This window comes from Thamnophis elegans, chromosome 8 (assembly GCF_009769535.1).
Source record: "Thamnophis elegans isolate rThaEle1 chromosome 8, rThaEle1.pri, whole genome shotgun sequence".
NCBI classification, from domain to species: domain Eukaryota; kingdom Metazoa; phylum Chordata; class Lepidosauria; order Squamata; family Colubridae; genus Thamnophis; species Thamnophis elegans.
The window spans coordinates 41172275-41187236 of NC_045548.1; the positions used below are offsets into that span (position 1 = coordinate 41172275).

General features: G+C 35.6%; 1 protein-coding gene across 1 annotated transcript in view; it reads right to left on the reverse strand.

Annotated features, from left to right (window-relative positions):
• Positions 1–3295: 3295 nt before the first annotated feature.
• The window catches only part of TOX (thymocyte selection associated high mobility group box), a 217146-nt gene continuing 205479 nt past the window's right edge, over positions 3296–14962 (reverse strand). The window contains exons 8-9 of the mRNA XM_032222439.1: positions 5796–5947; positions 3296–4356 (exon numbers count right to left, since the gene is read on the reverse strand). Of these exons, the coding sequence (XP_032078330.1) occupies positions 4320–4356; positions 5796–5947 (189 nt within the window). The 3' untranslated portion in view covers positions 3296–4319. The remainder of the gene's footprint in view (positions 4357–5795; positions 5948–14962) is intronic.

Below are 14962 nucleotides of genomic sequence, written 5' to 3' on the forward strand. Positions count from 1 at the left end.
CCAGAGAAATTATGACAGAATTGCCCACTTCTATTTTCTGTGTTTTAGAGATATGAACAATTTGAAAATTATTTTAAAAGTTGGGCTTCAAACTGCATGCAGGCACAAGCAGTACATTATTCTGCTATTAATAAAAGTCACCCCCTTCATCCCCCAAGCTTCCACAGGAGCCTTCAAAAGGAGCATCTGCATTAAAGACAAGATTTACTAATGTCAAACTAACTCATAAACTAACTCTTTTTTCAGATACATCCAGAATCCTGAAAGAAGAGTTGTTTAAATGAAGAGCTGCTGTGCTTGTATAAGATCTGAAGCACTTCATCTAAATCGGGTCTCCAACCCCAGACCATGGCCCATTACTGGGCTACAGCCTGTTTGAAACAGGGCTACAGGACAGATGGGCAAGCATACATACATGAAGCTCCAATTGCGTGAGCGGTAAACAAGCACTCTTCACTTGCATGAGTGGAGCTCTGTGTGCGAGCGCAAGTGCCTGCCACTCATGTAACTGAAGCTTCGTGCATGAGCGCAAGTGCTCTCCTCTTGTGCGAGTGGAGCTTTGCGCGCAAGCACAAGCGCCCTCTGCTCGTCGGCATTCAGCCACTCACCCCTGCCCTGGTCCGGGCTACCAAGCTGGAAAGGTTAGGAACTGCTGGTCTAAATAATTTTTGAAGCACGCACAACTGAAGGTACTTTGTCACTTTATCTTTACAGTTTATATGAGGTTTATAGATATATATATATATATATATATATATATATATATATATATATATACACACACACATACACATACATACATACATACATACATACATACACACACACACACACACATACATATATATATATATATATATATACTTAAAGTCACAGCCTTTATTTATTTATCAGCATAAATATAACATATATTATATATATATATATATATATATACACATACATATACATACATATACATACATACATATATATATATATATATATATATATATATATATATATATATATATATATATTAGAATAATTTAGATTTTCTCCAAATAGCAAAATAATTAGCATATTTAGTACTTTGTGTGCATTTCATATATTTAAATTCTTTTAGTTGTATTTTGCAGTCTGCAAATATAGTTTTGATTTTATTATCAAAAAAATGTAGTATGCAAAATTTATTTTTTAAAAGAATGCATAGTGCATTGCATTACAGATACAAAGCATAGTCTAAGCTTGGTAATGTACGTCAAAGAAAAATATAGTTTCGATTTAAAATTGATTATCTATAGATGTCAGTCCAGCCTTTTTGCACAACATTCATACTTGTAAAGTTATACTTTTCAATGGACAGTTTTTATCATTTTACATGTTATGATTTTAATTCTTAGGGTTCAGGTAAATAATTAAATAGTATATCCTATTGTTTCCTGGACAATAGCAACTTTCATAATGTTCTGTGTAAGCTTGTTACTCTAGCAGTTTCAAGAAGCAATCCCTGTAGATGTCATTTAACTGTCATTAATATATTTTTCTACTTTGGACTATGCTTCATATTGAAATTAAATACTAGGTTATGTCTCTAAATCTTCTCTATAAAGATGCCAACAGAATACAGACTTTCTTATCAAATCCTGTCAAGTGTGATTCACAGTTACTTATTGAAATTATTTAGCATTCATGTCAGTGGGATTTGATGTTTTATTAAAATAAAATTAATAGAAAACATTAACTAATTATTAGTGCTGATGAACAACTCAATATAAAGACAAACATGCAATCATGAATTTCTTTATGGACTAAAAATAATAAAATTAGGCCTCATCTACAGCTGTTTGAATAATCACATTTGTTTTTCACTATTAGTTCTTGCATGTTGAAATGTTTCAAGGTTTATATCAAACCAAATATACTGTATTTCTTTGGCATTTGAATAACATTCTTTTTCTAATTATTATAATGTCTCTATTTTATATATAAAGCAGAATCCAACTGCTTAGCAGAGAAGCTTAAAGATTTTTGGGGAAATATTAAGATGATAGTTGATAGATTTATTTCCTCCCAAGTGGTTTGGGTTTTTTACCATGAAAGGTGGGAGATTATATCATTTTCTTTTGCATTTAAATATTGTTAAGTTTACAGCAAAGGTAAATACCATAGTATTTTTTTACATATTGTGTATTATTATCTAAGAAGCTTCCAAATGTGGAGACACAGACATTGTCAGATATTGTTCATCTTTATAAAAAGAAGCCTATTTTTCCAAATTTGGGGAAATTCCTTCAATGTCAGAGATCATAATCAAGAGTAAGTAGGCAGAATGTCACCATACGTCTATAGATACTATATGGTTTAAAATGGGAAAAAGCTACCAAACAAGAAGTCATTACTTAGAACAGTTTCATATATATTCACTTTACAGATAGGAAATCAGATGCACCTTTTAATATCCGTTATTCTGCTATTCTGGCTGGGGAATTCTAGAACTTGGAAATCCACACAAATTAAAGTTGCTAAGGTTGAGAAACACTGGTATAAATCAATAATTCATTCTTCCCCTCACTTGCCTGCACTCATTTGCTCTCTTAAAATCCAAGGTAGATTTATCAAAGCTGCTTTATTCTTCACTATCCATGACAATAGCCCTTACGCATATTCAATGTTGGTCTTTCATTTTCTGTTCTCCTATTGGGCCAGCAAGAAAAGAAGCAATGAATCATGTTTTTCCTGCTACTCCATACCCCAAAGTATAATGGAACTCTACTTTGTGCTTTCATAACAGTAATAAATTTTGTGGATTTTCTCTCCATTATAATTATTCCTTTCTCCTGATCATTTTTTAGAGCAGGTGAAATATTATTTGAATATGTAAAGGCTTGCTTCAGAATTATAGCAGTAGTCTAGCAATTCAAGTAGATTATAGGGGCTGCACAGCTATAAGTTGTTCTTTTTCTACTTCATGAGCAGTTGAATGACCTCTGCAACCAACACAATCCCTATGAATATGCAGTAATCTTCCTTTCACAGAAGAGAAAAGGGGGAAGAATCTTTCCCTCCACAGTCTTTGGGTGCACTCTTTCATCATCATGCTAGCTCAAGACTGAGCTTAGCAAGAAAGATTTTAAAAAGTTTTGATTTAATAGAGTGGAATTATTTTTTCCCCTGTTTTGGTCTCAGTTCAACATATGAAGTACAGAATAATTTCTTTTTATTTCCATTTTCTGCCACAAAAGCTGGTTGGCTTTATTTATCTCACAGGAAAAAAAAATCATATCAGCAGCAAATACACTGATGCCCACAAAAGTAATTTTTTTAAAAAAAATCCTTTTTAAGATGCTAACAAATTTACTTACAAACACCTATATTTATTATTTCATAAATAGGCGCAACAGCTTCCATAAAAAAGATTAAATACAGACACAGGATGAAGAAACAATAATACAGAGCCATATGTAAAGATTATAATTTAGCTGTTTCCAATCTGTTTCTGCATATAATAAAATATCAAGAAAGCATTTGGCAGTTTTATACGTAAGAGGACATAAATGACATTTACTAACTGTTACACATAAAGTGATAAAAAAGCAGTTTTAGGCAGTACAAAATAAATGTGTTTGCTCTTTTCCCAATATCACTTTTTTCTTTGTATAATGACACAAAGCCAATTTCTGTTTAATTAAAATCATTTGGGAATAATTTTCATCTTTTCAGAGTTTGAAAATATAGAACTATTAGTCAGTTGCTTAAAAATGAAGTAAAAATATGAATGTTTGCCAATTTAACCCCCTTTGTGAAATCAATAAACTGGAATGAGCCAGTTTCAAAGTACAATTAGCTACAAAAAACATTCACATTTTATACTCTAGGAGAGTGAAACATAGATGCTATTTACAACTTGCTATGACTGCTACATAAAGCCATTTAAAAAGTCTTTAGTAGTTTCATATAAACACCCATTATGAAAACCAATGGAAAATCCAGGACTTTTATCCAAGACATCTACAGTTGCTAAGGCAGTTACTAGCGCAGCACTTCACAGCAAAAATAAAAATCAACAAAATCCAAATGGTCCAATCCTCCTCCTGCAAGGAAGGAAGAAAAGCAATGTCCATTTAAGGAAGGAGAAAGAAAAAGAAAGGAGGGGTGGAGGAACAAGACATTTTTTTCCCAGAGTGAATGACCCACCAGCAAATATAGTCCTAAGTGCTTAGCGACTTTATATGTTCTAAATAAATGCAGAACTGCCTTGACTGCATAAAGCAATCCATGATGAAAAAGACTTTCCTGCATTCCTCAGAGAAAAGAAGAGATGCATTTCCAAAATATTTTCAGGTAAGATACAGCGCTTTGTCCCTCTGCATGGCCCTGTTGAAGAGAGGAGGGAGAAAAAAGAAGTTAGGAGTCACATGAAAAAGCAAATGTAAGCGGGGATAAGGGATGGAATACTGTTAATCTCTGAATCCATGCTGTGATTTTTCAAAGCTGCTGAAACAGTCATACTATATTTCATATTCTCATTAAACTCGGGTGAAGCTTTATTTTCACAGAAAGCTCATTGTTGAAAGGAAACCATATTCTTTTGATACTGGAGAAAAACCTGTGTGGGGAAACTCCAGAAATTTTATTCTCTCAAATGTAATATTTATTCTGGTTGGGGATTTTAAAACCTCTTTTCTTTATAGCACTTTGTGGTGGGAGGTTGCAAATTAATAGTTCTTATAATTAGTAAGTATTGTGGCTGAATGAAAATATAATCTTTGCAAATTCCCTTCAGGTCAAATGCCCTGAAAATGAATGCTTTGTGAGAAGTGTACCTATGGGAGTCATAAAGCCCAGTTGCATGGTTAAGTTTGACATCATAAGTGAACTACAATTAGAGCAGCAAAGATACAGGCATGGAACTCTGCCTATGCAATAAAACATTGGACTGGCCATCTCCTACATGCTCTAAAGCAAGGCCTGCGGGCCTGATTCAACCTGAAGGGTGCTTAAATCCAGCCTGTGGGGCTGGCCTGGAAATAGCAAAAGACCGACCTACAGTGCCTTAGGCAGCCAAAACCACCACTCCTATACCCCATTTTCAGCCTGGATGGCCTCCTGCAGCACTCTGCTGTGCAGCCTCCCGCGCCTCATTTTGGCCGGCAGAGTGCTGCAGGAGGCATTCGTCTCATCTCCCCGCCCCCGCAACTCATGGAGAACTACAATGCTGATATCCAGTTTGACACCCCTGCTCTAAAGCCTTTTCCTGAGAGTCAAGAAATTCTCTAGAAGGATGTGAGATGAAGTATACTGCTATACTGCAAAGGATAAATGAGCATAGCAAACCATCTATAAGAGTAGTGTTCCTTTGCTCATGCATAAGGCCCTCTTGATCAATGAACAATGTACTTGTCAAATGAAGTAGTCATAAGCTGTAAAAAGTTCAGAAAGCAGCAGCCTTGCATATAAATTATACTGTCTTCTGAATCTGCCTGACAAGTTTCCCAAGTTTGGCCACAGAACAATGGCAGCCAAGACTCAAGGTTGACCAGAGTTATTTAACAAAGACTTCTTTATATAAGCGAATGTGATTGTCCCTTCTCAGTTTAGAATTTTTGAAAAGTAAATCTTAGTTGTAGTGCAAGATCTTCTCCCAAAACCTCTCTCCTTAATTGTGGTACATGAAAATGATCCTTCTGTTAGCTATATGAACATTTCTGCTAGCCTCTAGAATATATTTGTTGTATAAAAATGAAAACCATTCCTGAGTCCAGTTTTTGTTTTAAATGCTACTCAATGCCAGGTGGCATACACTGCCTGCTCACCCATTACTGCAGTAATCATTATTCCATTCCACAGTCTGTGCTGGGGGATTTCTGCACCCTGAACGAACATACTCCATTGCTTGGGTAACAACTTGTGCAGCTGCAGATGCTGGATTGATAATATTCTGGTAATCAGGCTGGAGAGTAAAACCCTAAAAACAAAAACAAAATAAAATAAGGTTTAATTATGCAAGCTAACCTCTCAATTGAAAGGCTTGATAAAGTACCGCGTTGTTCTTTGTCATTCTGAAACTTGCAGCAAAAGGAAAATAGATGGGCACTTGTGGCTTTTCAGACAATAATTTTAATTGGTTAAGACAAATGCCAGACAACAAATTGCAATCATGTAGAGAGAATGTTGAAACAAAGAACAAAAACATTTTAAAGCTTTTTTAAAAAAAGAAAAAAAACTCAGTGCATTCAACATGAGAAAATAAAAGAAAGGTCTGTGTGTTTCTTGAAGCTCATATTTCAATTCAAACCAAGAATATTGTATTAGTTAATTCCAAGAATATGCAACAGAATCTTTTTGAAGGAGGGAGGCAGCAGGTGGCTGAGTGTTTTATTAGACTACACCTATTCACAATTATTGTTCTCCAAACCCTTTTATTTGGTTCAGCCACAAAAGGACCATCTGCTGCTTCCTTTATTTGCACTTCTTTCTCAACTACACAAAAAAAATCAACTAACGCTTTTTAACCGTTGTTAGACTAATGTAGCAAAAAAACCAACAGCCCTCCCTCTCCAACCCCCCGCTTGCTGTTGTTTTCAATATGTTTAAATGTTTTCCAAATCAGAAAGCTGATCAGATTTTCAAGAAGGCTTTACTGCCAAAAGGCCAAGAGACCTGCTTTATTGTGTATCATAATAGAGAAAACAGAACAAACCAGCTAAAAAGAAACTTCCCAAGGACATCAGAGGATGATACATTAAGTAAACGTTCCGTTTAACTGAGCAGAACACATTTGTCAGAAATTGCACTCTCTTCTCACTAGTTTATATTTGGCAAACAGAATAAATACCTAATTTAAACCAACAGGTTTCTAACTGACTATTCATGTTACTATTTCATGAGGCGGGTTCATTTAACAAGGGTAAACTTTCCAAGCACTATTGATTTTCAGATAGGCCAAGTTACAGAATTTATGAAGGATGGAGTCCTTAATTGCTGGAATATAAACTGCAATCTATTCACTTGGCCCATCAATGGAAGTTCTTACAGTATTTCCAGATACTCCTGTCAACTAATCTCAGGAATGTTTAATATTATGATGGAAAATAATGTTTAACTTCAGCCACTTTCTAATTATTATTATTTTCTATACGGCAACTAAAATAATAAATATATAGCCTCTAATGATTGGGAAAGGAGGGAGAAAGGAAAAGAGTAATCACCCTTCTAAATGAATTTCAGATTTCTAAAGCAGATTTGGTAAAGGTGTGGGTTTTTGTTTTTTTGTTTTGACAAACAAATAGCTCAGGAAATCTTGATATTTTGTGTACCAGTGGAAAATAATAGAGTTAAAAGTATGCTACTATATGCTTCCAATATTAGGAGTGGCTACAATATGAGCAAGTAAAAACAATGTATTTATTTAAATGCTATACATAGAGAACATCTGAATGTAATTTGGGGTGTCAGATTTCTCTGAAACAGTCTTTCTAAAATTTTATTGCATGACATTTCTTTTTATTATAAATAAGTCATATATGCTAATTTTTATCCTAGTTCTGTGATGTCTTATTAAATTGTATAACACATAATTCTTGCCTAATCTTCTATGCTGCTCTTCCCTTAGGGTATTTTTTTAACTTTTTCACATGATAACTGTTTCATTTAATTGCTGAGTTAACATTTAACTGCATTTAAATGTAGTATGTTAACAATTCTTAAGAATGGATATTGTTTTAAATCTATAAATCTGTATTGGAGATTTTAACCGAAATGATTTCGTGTATTTTAAGTGAAACTTGAAGATTATAATGCTCATGTAATTTATGAGTTGTCTTGGGAATACTCTAAAACACAAGACGTGCATTTGAAACAAAATAGTAATACAGTTTTCTTCAGGCAAATCTTAAAGACCATCCGATGTATTCTTATACAGCAGTTTGAAGTTTGAAGTTTAATAACATTTGTATGCCTCCCAATCCCGTAGGACTACGGGCGGCTTACAATACAACATAAATCAAAAAGAAAAGAAGAGAAGACAGATTTTTTAAAAAAACCATAGATTTAAAACACACCATGCGCTCCATTCTAAGTGGGGCTAGACCGTATTTAAGGTCAACAGCCCCAGGCCTGCCGGAACAGCCAGGTTTTAGTGGCTTTACGGAAGGCCGAGAGAGTGGGAAGGGTCCGGATCTCTGTGGGTAGATCATTCCACAGGGCCAGGGCAGCTACAGAGAAAGACCTCCCCCGAGTAGTCGCCAACCGGCATTGCCCGGTCGATGGTACCCGAAGGAGGTCCAGCCTGTGAGATCTTATAGGTCGTTGGGAGGTATGTGGCAGGAGGCGGTTCCGCAGATATCCAGGTCCCAAGCCATGTAGGGCTTTAAAGGTAATGACCAGCACCTTGAATCACGTTCGGAGACGGATGGGAAGCCAGTGCAGCTTGCGGAGGATAGGTGTAACATGGGTGTACCTAGTTACACCCGATATCGCTTGCGCAGCTGCATTCTGGACCAATTGTAGTCTCCGAACACTCTTCAGGGGCAGGCCCAAGTAAAGCGCATTACAGTAATCAAGCCTAGAGGTGACGAGAGCATGAGTGACCATTTGAAGTGCCTCTCGGTCCAGGTAGGGCCGCAACTGGGGCAACAGGCGAACCTGGGCAAAAGCCCCCCTGGTCACAGCCGACAGGTGGTATTCTAATGTCAGCTGAGAATCTAGGAGGACACCCAAGTTGTGGACCCTCTCTGAGGGGTGAAGAGTTTCACCCGCCAGGCTAAGAGATGGAATATCTGGTCCGTTCTTGGGAGGCAACATCAATAGCCACTCGGTCTTGTCTGGATTGAGTGCCAGCTTGTTTACTCCCATCCAGACCCTGACAGCCTCCAGGCACTGGCACATCACTTCTACCGCTTCGCTGAGTTGGCACGTGGCAGACAGATACAACTGGGTATCGTCCACATATTGATGATATTTGATCCGGTGTCGCCGAATGATCTCACTCAGCGGCTTCATGTAGATGTTAAATAGGAGGGGGGACAGGACCGAGCCCTGAGGCACCCCATATTTTAGGGGCCTAGGGGTCGACCTCTGCCCTCCAACCAACACCGACTGCGACCTATCCGAGAGGTAACAGGAGAACCACCGTAAGACAGTGCCTCCCACTCCCACCTCCCGCAGTTGTCACAGAAGGATACCATGGTCGATGCTATCGAAAGCCGCTGAGAGGTCAAGGAGCACTAGGACGGAGGCATAACCTCCGTCCCTGGCTCTCCAGAGATCATCGATCAGCGCGACCAAAGCAGTTGGAGTAACCAGGCCTGAAGCCCGACTGAAAAGAAACTCAGCTTCTTTGTCCTTTCATTTTATGCATCGAAGAATAATTTATCTTGACATTTGTTTTTGTATAATCCTGTATAAAATTAACTTGTTTAACATATACAATTAAATGCCAGCTTTAAAAAAGAACTAAGTGCAACAAGAAATCAAGTGCATCCAGTAAATTAACTGTATACTTTGAAATGAAATAATTTCAATAACCAGCCCTATATATTCATTAAACTGTTAATGCGCAAAAACTTAATTTTAAAAATTTGTAAGATTAATGTATATTTTCAATCAACATATGCATGAATGTATTCTTCAGTATAAGATATAAAATCTTCAATCTGTGAACTTTATAATTTTTGAGTCTCTTCATATATGCATATTCTTGATATTATAATTCAGCCATGATTAACTGCATTTTAATAGTAATTAAAAGCAAGTAAAGGCAAGCAATCAATTTCAGAATTTAATGGGCTTCATTGAATTCAAAGTTAAAATAAGAAAAAATATAACATAACTATGAATCTGAAAGTAAGTAAGAGCTATGAAAACAGGACCTTTACTTATAAATCTGCCCTTCAGAATAATTGTGTCAATATCCACAGTCAACATTGGAGTTGAATGGAATTGTATTGTTTCTACACAAACAGTATTTGCATTTTTCAAAGGTTAACTTTTAACATGTTTCCTCTATTCCTATTATGTCTTCCAAACACTGAATCAGGAGTTCTACTGCATCTCTGTTTAAACCTGAGGAACCCCACAGAACACGGATAAAAAAACCCAGCTTTAAAAAAAATCAAAAGTTGTTCTTTGTATTTACAAAGGTTAAACGTTTACATGTAAGTTATATTGCTATAAATCTCTCCTAAATAATCCTAAAGTAGTCCAATTTTGCTTATATTTTTAAAAGATCTGGGATCCACAAAAATTGATCTGCAACCTTTGAGTTGCCAACTTTTGTATTTGACAATTGATCCACTGAACTGATTCACAGTAATTCATGAACCAAAGCATCTCCTGAAACAAGAAATGAAGGTGGGGCTGGCTCATTTTTTTATTCTAGCTCCTGCAGAAATCAACTGCATGACTATTTTTGAAATGTCTGATTTGAAATCTTTCTATATCTGTCTGCCTTGGAACTGACAACTTGGATTAGTTGATTTACTTTCTTTTTTTTGTTCTTTACTTTCCATTATTGCTTTTTTATATTTTGTTTTCCGAACAAAGCTAGATTTATTAATACTGAGAACAAAGCAAAACATTATTGAATTAATAGCCTACTTTTCTGCTTCTGTTCAAGAAAGAATAAATAAGCTGTAATTTAAATTTTTAAGCAGGTTTCCTTATTAATGAAGAGTTTCTTTTTCTATTGTTAATTGCAAAACAGTAGGATAAATGAAAGTACATCCTAATATTTCAGTTTCTTAGATTTAATTTTAATTTTGTTGGTAAAATAATGCTTAAAATTATATCACAAAGTTAATGGAGGAATATCAAATACAAACAGAATATAATGTTTCAAATTATTCTTATTCTTATTTACTCTCAAGAGCAGCTCATGAGTGTTCAGGTAAACTATTCTGACACAGAAACAGGTATCAGTAGAAGAGCTTTGCATACAATAAAACTGAAAAAGCTAAAAACACAGTGGTAAATGTTATGCAGTGTGCCACCCAAGATAGGATCAACAACCATTTTGTGGCATGCCTTGAATTTTAAGGTTCATTTCCTAGCTCCATGCTGAAATAAAAATAGGGCACTTGATAAAGATTAATTTGACGTCAGATAGCACATTTGCTCTTTAATTAGATTTCTGTATCCTTACTTGGGGGGTTTGTGTGGGTCTACAGCAAGTACAAAAAAGCTTCCAGCGAAACATAAACAGTGACCCTCATCTTCCCACTTTACCAGGAACTAATTTCATTTCCTGCCTGTCTAGAGAGGTATTTTCAACAGGCATCTATGTTTTGTCTTCACAACTGATTTATTCATCAATCTCAATGTGATGTTTTTTTTAAATCTTAAATTACATCCAAATTCTAAAGCATCTATTTATTATACAAGGAAATTGAAAATCTGTCTGTGTGATATCACACAAAGATTCTCCCTTAAGGTTATAAGGACTGTTGACAGATATTAATGATTTTTCTCCTTCTCCTAAACCACATTCAGAAAAACAATGTGAGGGGGAGTGAGTAGGGGAAGTGGCTAAAAGGAATGAAATACAACCAAATACTTAACTGAATTTTAAAAATGTTGTAAAAGAGTAGAAATGAATATATTTGAAATTCATGTCTATTTCTCATGGGAATTAAATACAAGCAGTCCCTGCTATAGTTGACTAATACAAGAATAATAAAATTCATGTGTGTATGTATATGTGTGTATGTTTATGTAGGTATCTGCCCATCATGCAGAGATTACAGAGACGAAAAAAGGGTTTTTCAATATGATGTTATAAGAACAGTGCTTCTCAATGTTTACATCTTATATCAATTATTCTATCAAAGAATTTTGATATTACTATGATTTAAACAAAACCTCACTTTTGGTACATTCATATATTATCAGGATTACTCAATATGTAGAACTTTTACTTATGTTCTTCTTCCCTAGTGCACAACACATTATCTCTTTCAAGTTGACAAAAATTTGAAAATAAAGACTTACCTCCCTATGTCTTTCCAAGGTGAAAGCTGAAGAAGCTATAATTATGCTTAGATAATGATCTTTCTACCACTATTACTTGTCATTTCCTGCCTCCACTACTGGTGGTTCTACCAGATTATAAAGATGCTTTATGGATAGTGGTTACATGCCTCTTTCTCTTAATGCCTGCCATATACAGCTCTATATAATTTCATATTTGCATGTGTTTCAGTATATAGTGCAGAATTAAGCAAGAACCTGTCTTGGTTTTTAAGGAGTTATACTACTTTCATTTTCCTGTGGTTCAACTCCATCACTGCACTCAGTCAGTTTCTCCGCAAACTCAATACCTTTATTTCCTGTTTTTATTAGAAAATTAGAACAGGTTACATATGGTGCAATCGACTATGTCCAAGTCACTGGGAAATGATCATTATCTTTGCATATATCTACATGAAGCCACAACATTTTTTAAACCTGCATTGCTAAACCAGACTAGGAATTATGGATCACTTAGTCCAAGTTTTTTTTTTTGGAAGAGGCAGACTGTTTTAATTAGTTTTTTGTAATTACAAATATACACATGACATATTACAATATATAAACGGTACACATCCAATGTTGAAAATAGGCAATTTGACTTAGGGACACAGGTAAGAAAATAAAGTGATTCCTAGACAGAACATCAATATTTAGGAAGGAAGCTGATCTCAAAATATTTGTATATTGCTTAAAAAACAAAGTATGGGGGTTGGACTAGAAGACCTCCAAGGTCCCTTGCAACTCTGTTATTCTGTATGCAGTAGGTTAGCCTATTGAATATTGCAATGCAAGAAATATATTGCAAATCAAAATGAGGTAGTTTTTGAACCACAGTATATTTTTTATTCTGTTTTAATGAAAACTATTTACATTTTATGGGTAAGTAGACAAATCTACGGTAAGTTACAAAAAGTCATTACCAGTGCAAATAAAGACATCCATATTTATGTGATCTATTTCCTAGAACTCATTATAAAATAGTTTTACTTGAAAATAAAATGTATAAGGTATACTTAAATTTATGATAACTACAAAGAAAATGCATAGCTGTTTTTGCTTATGAATATTACAAGGAACTTAACTAGTTAGCTGTTGTGATTTTTTTTGTGCTAATGAATTTAGAAGAAAATACGACTGATGAGAAACTTCAGATAGAGGCAAATTCTCTAGGTGAAAAGGGAACATAATGGATTCATTTTAACCATGTGTAAGTTAAAGCACAATGGGGGGGAAATCTAAATGCTTGCGCTTATGAAAAAAGTTAGGTAATTTTGGCATGTGCTAACTTAAAACATCTGAATTACACATAGTACAAGGATTAGACTTACAAAAAAAGGATACAACATATGTAGAAACTTATTTTCAGGCTATGATATAAATTGATGGCACTCCTATTATACTTTATCAAATTAAATAATACCATACTATAACCGAACTAATAGTGCAACCAATGTTCCCTCTAATTTTTTTTCAGTGTGTGCGGAAAAGTATAGTGTTTGAGCGACACATTTTCATTCCTGAGCACCTGAATTTTTTTCACAGATGTCACCCAAGACAACAACAAAATCAGTGTTATTTGAAACTCAAAGTTATGTTTATTCAAGGTACCCGCTTAATTAAAAGTGTTACATAATATATAACTATATAATATATATAGTAAATTGAGGACTACTTGTATTCAAGTTCAATGGATGACTCTCTATGGGAAAAGGATCAAAACTTCCCTCTATCCACATTTTCCATACTATGAATTACTTTATATGCTTTATACTTCCCCCACTTATTATCCAATAGTCTGTAGTGATATTAGCAAGTTATGAATAAATTACCCATTGATGTAGATTAGCAATTGGGGTACATAAACCTATTATTTATTGAGTTGCACGTATACAACATTTATATATTGGATGGCTGTAAACTATATTTAACCATTTGTTTTTATATGATGATCCAAGAACTGGAACCATTTGCTGTATCAATCCTATGGATGGTAACACCTAGCTGACCATGGCTGATCCCCCAAAAACTAGTAGACTCTTTACTGCTGCCAAAACAATCTACATGGAGGTTAGGCCAATTTGAACTTGCTAAAGAAATCTGATCAGTCACCTTTGAGAGGATGAACCAACAGAAAATAAAGTTGGCTTTCAATATATTAAATGGCTCATTTAATATACAGCCCTTTCATATGCAAATAGTATAATAATGCATGGAATGTGTGATGATTTGTAAGTACTAATTTTCAGATGTAAAAATACAAAGATGCATAAAAGATGCGAACCAATACCGTAGCTTAGTTTTCTATTTCCTGAAAATTATCCCTTTCTTCTCTTGTGCCATTGGTAAAAAAACAGAAGACTAATTCAAAGCATTTAAAAAGAAAATACATAATGACAGCATGCAAGTGGTCAGCAAAAGCCTCCCCCTGACAGATAAGGGAAAGAGGTATATGACCCTACACTTTCAGAATCAACCAGAAAGGAATCCCCTCCCAGACTAAACGTGTGTGTGTGTGTGTATGTGTGTGTTTCGCGCCTATATTTTGCAATAGATAAGTGCAACAGACCGATTGGGATCCTGAAATCCAACCACTTCCCCTAAGGCAGAGTGCTCTAATGTGCTTCCAGCAGCCCTTTGGGGCCGGTGGTCCTGTTCACGATTATCACAAGGAAGCTCCGCTCCGTTAAGTGGAGATTACTTTCAGGAAAAGAATTTGTGGACTCGCTGCCTGCCTTATGCACTCAGAGCTTCAAAAAACAGTCCCGGATAGACGCCAATAAGCAACGGGGGCTGCAGGTTCTGGGAGATTGAAGCGCTCCGCTCTCCCCTCAGGGAAAGAGGAGGCAACCACCAGGAGCAGCCCCAGGCCCCCCAGACCACACAGCAAAAAGGATGCAACGTGCCCATCCGAACTGAGGCACGAGCCGCCACCGCCGCAATTCCCTCTCCACTGCCGCCTCCCTCCCGTCCATCA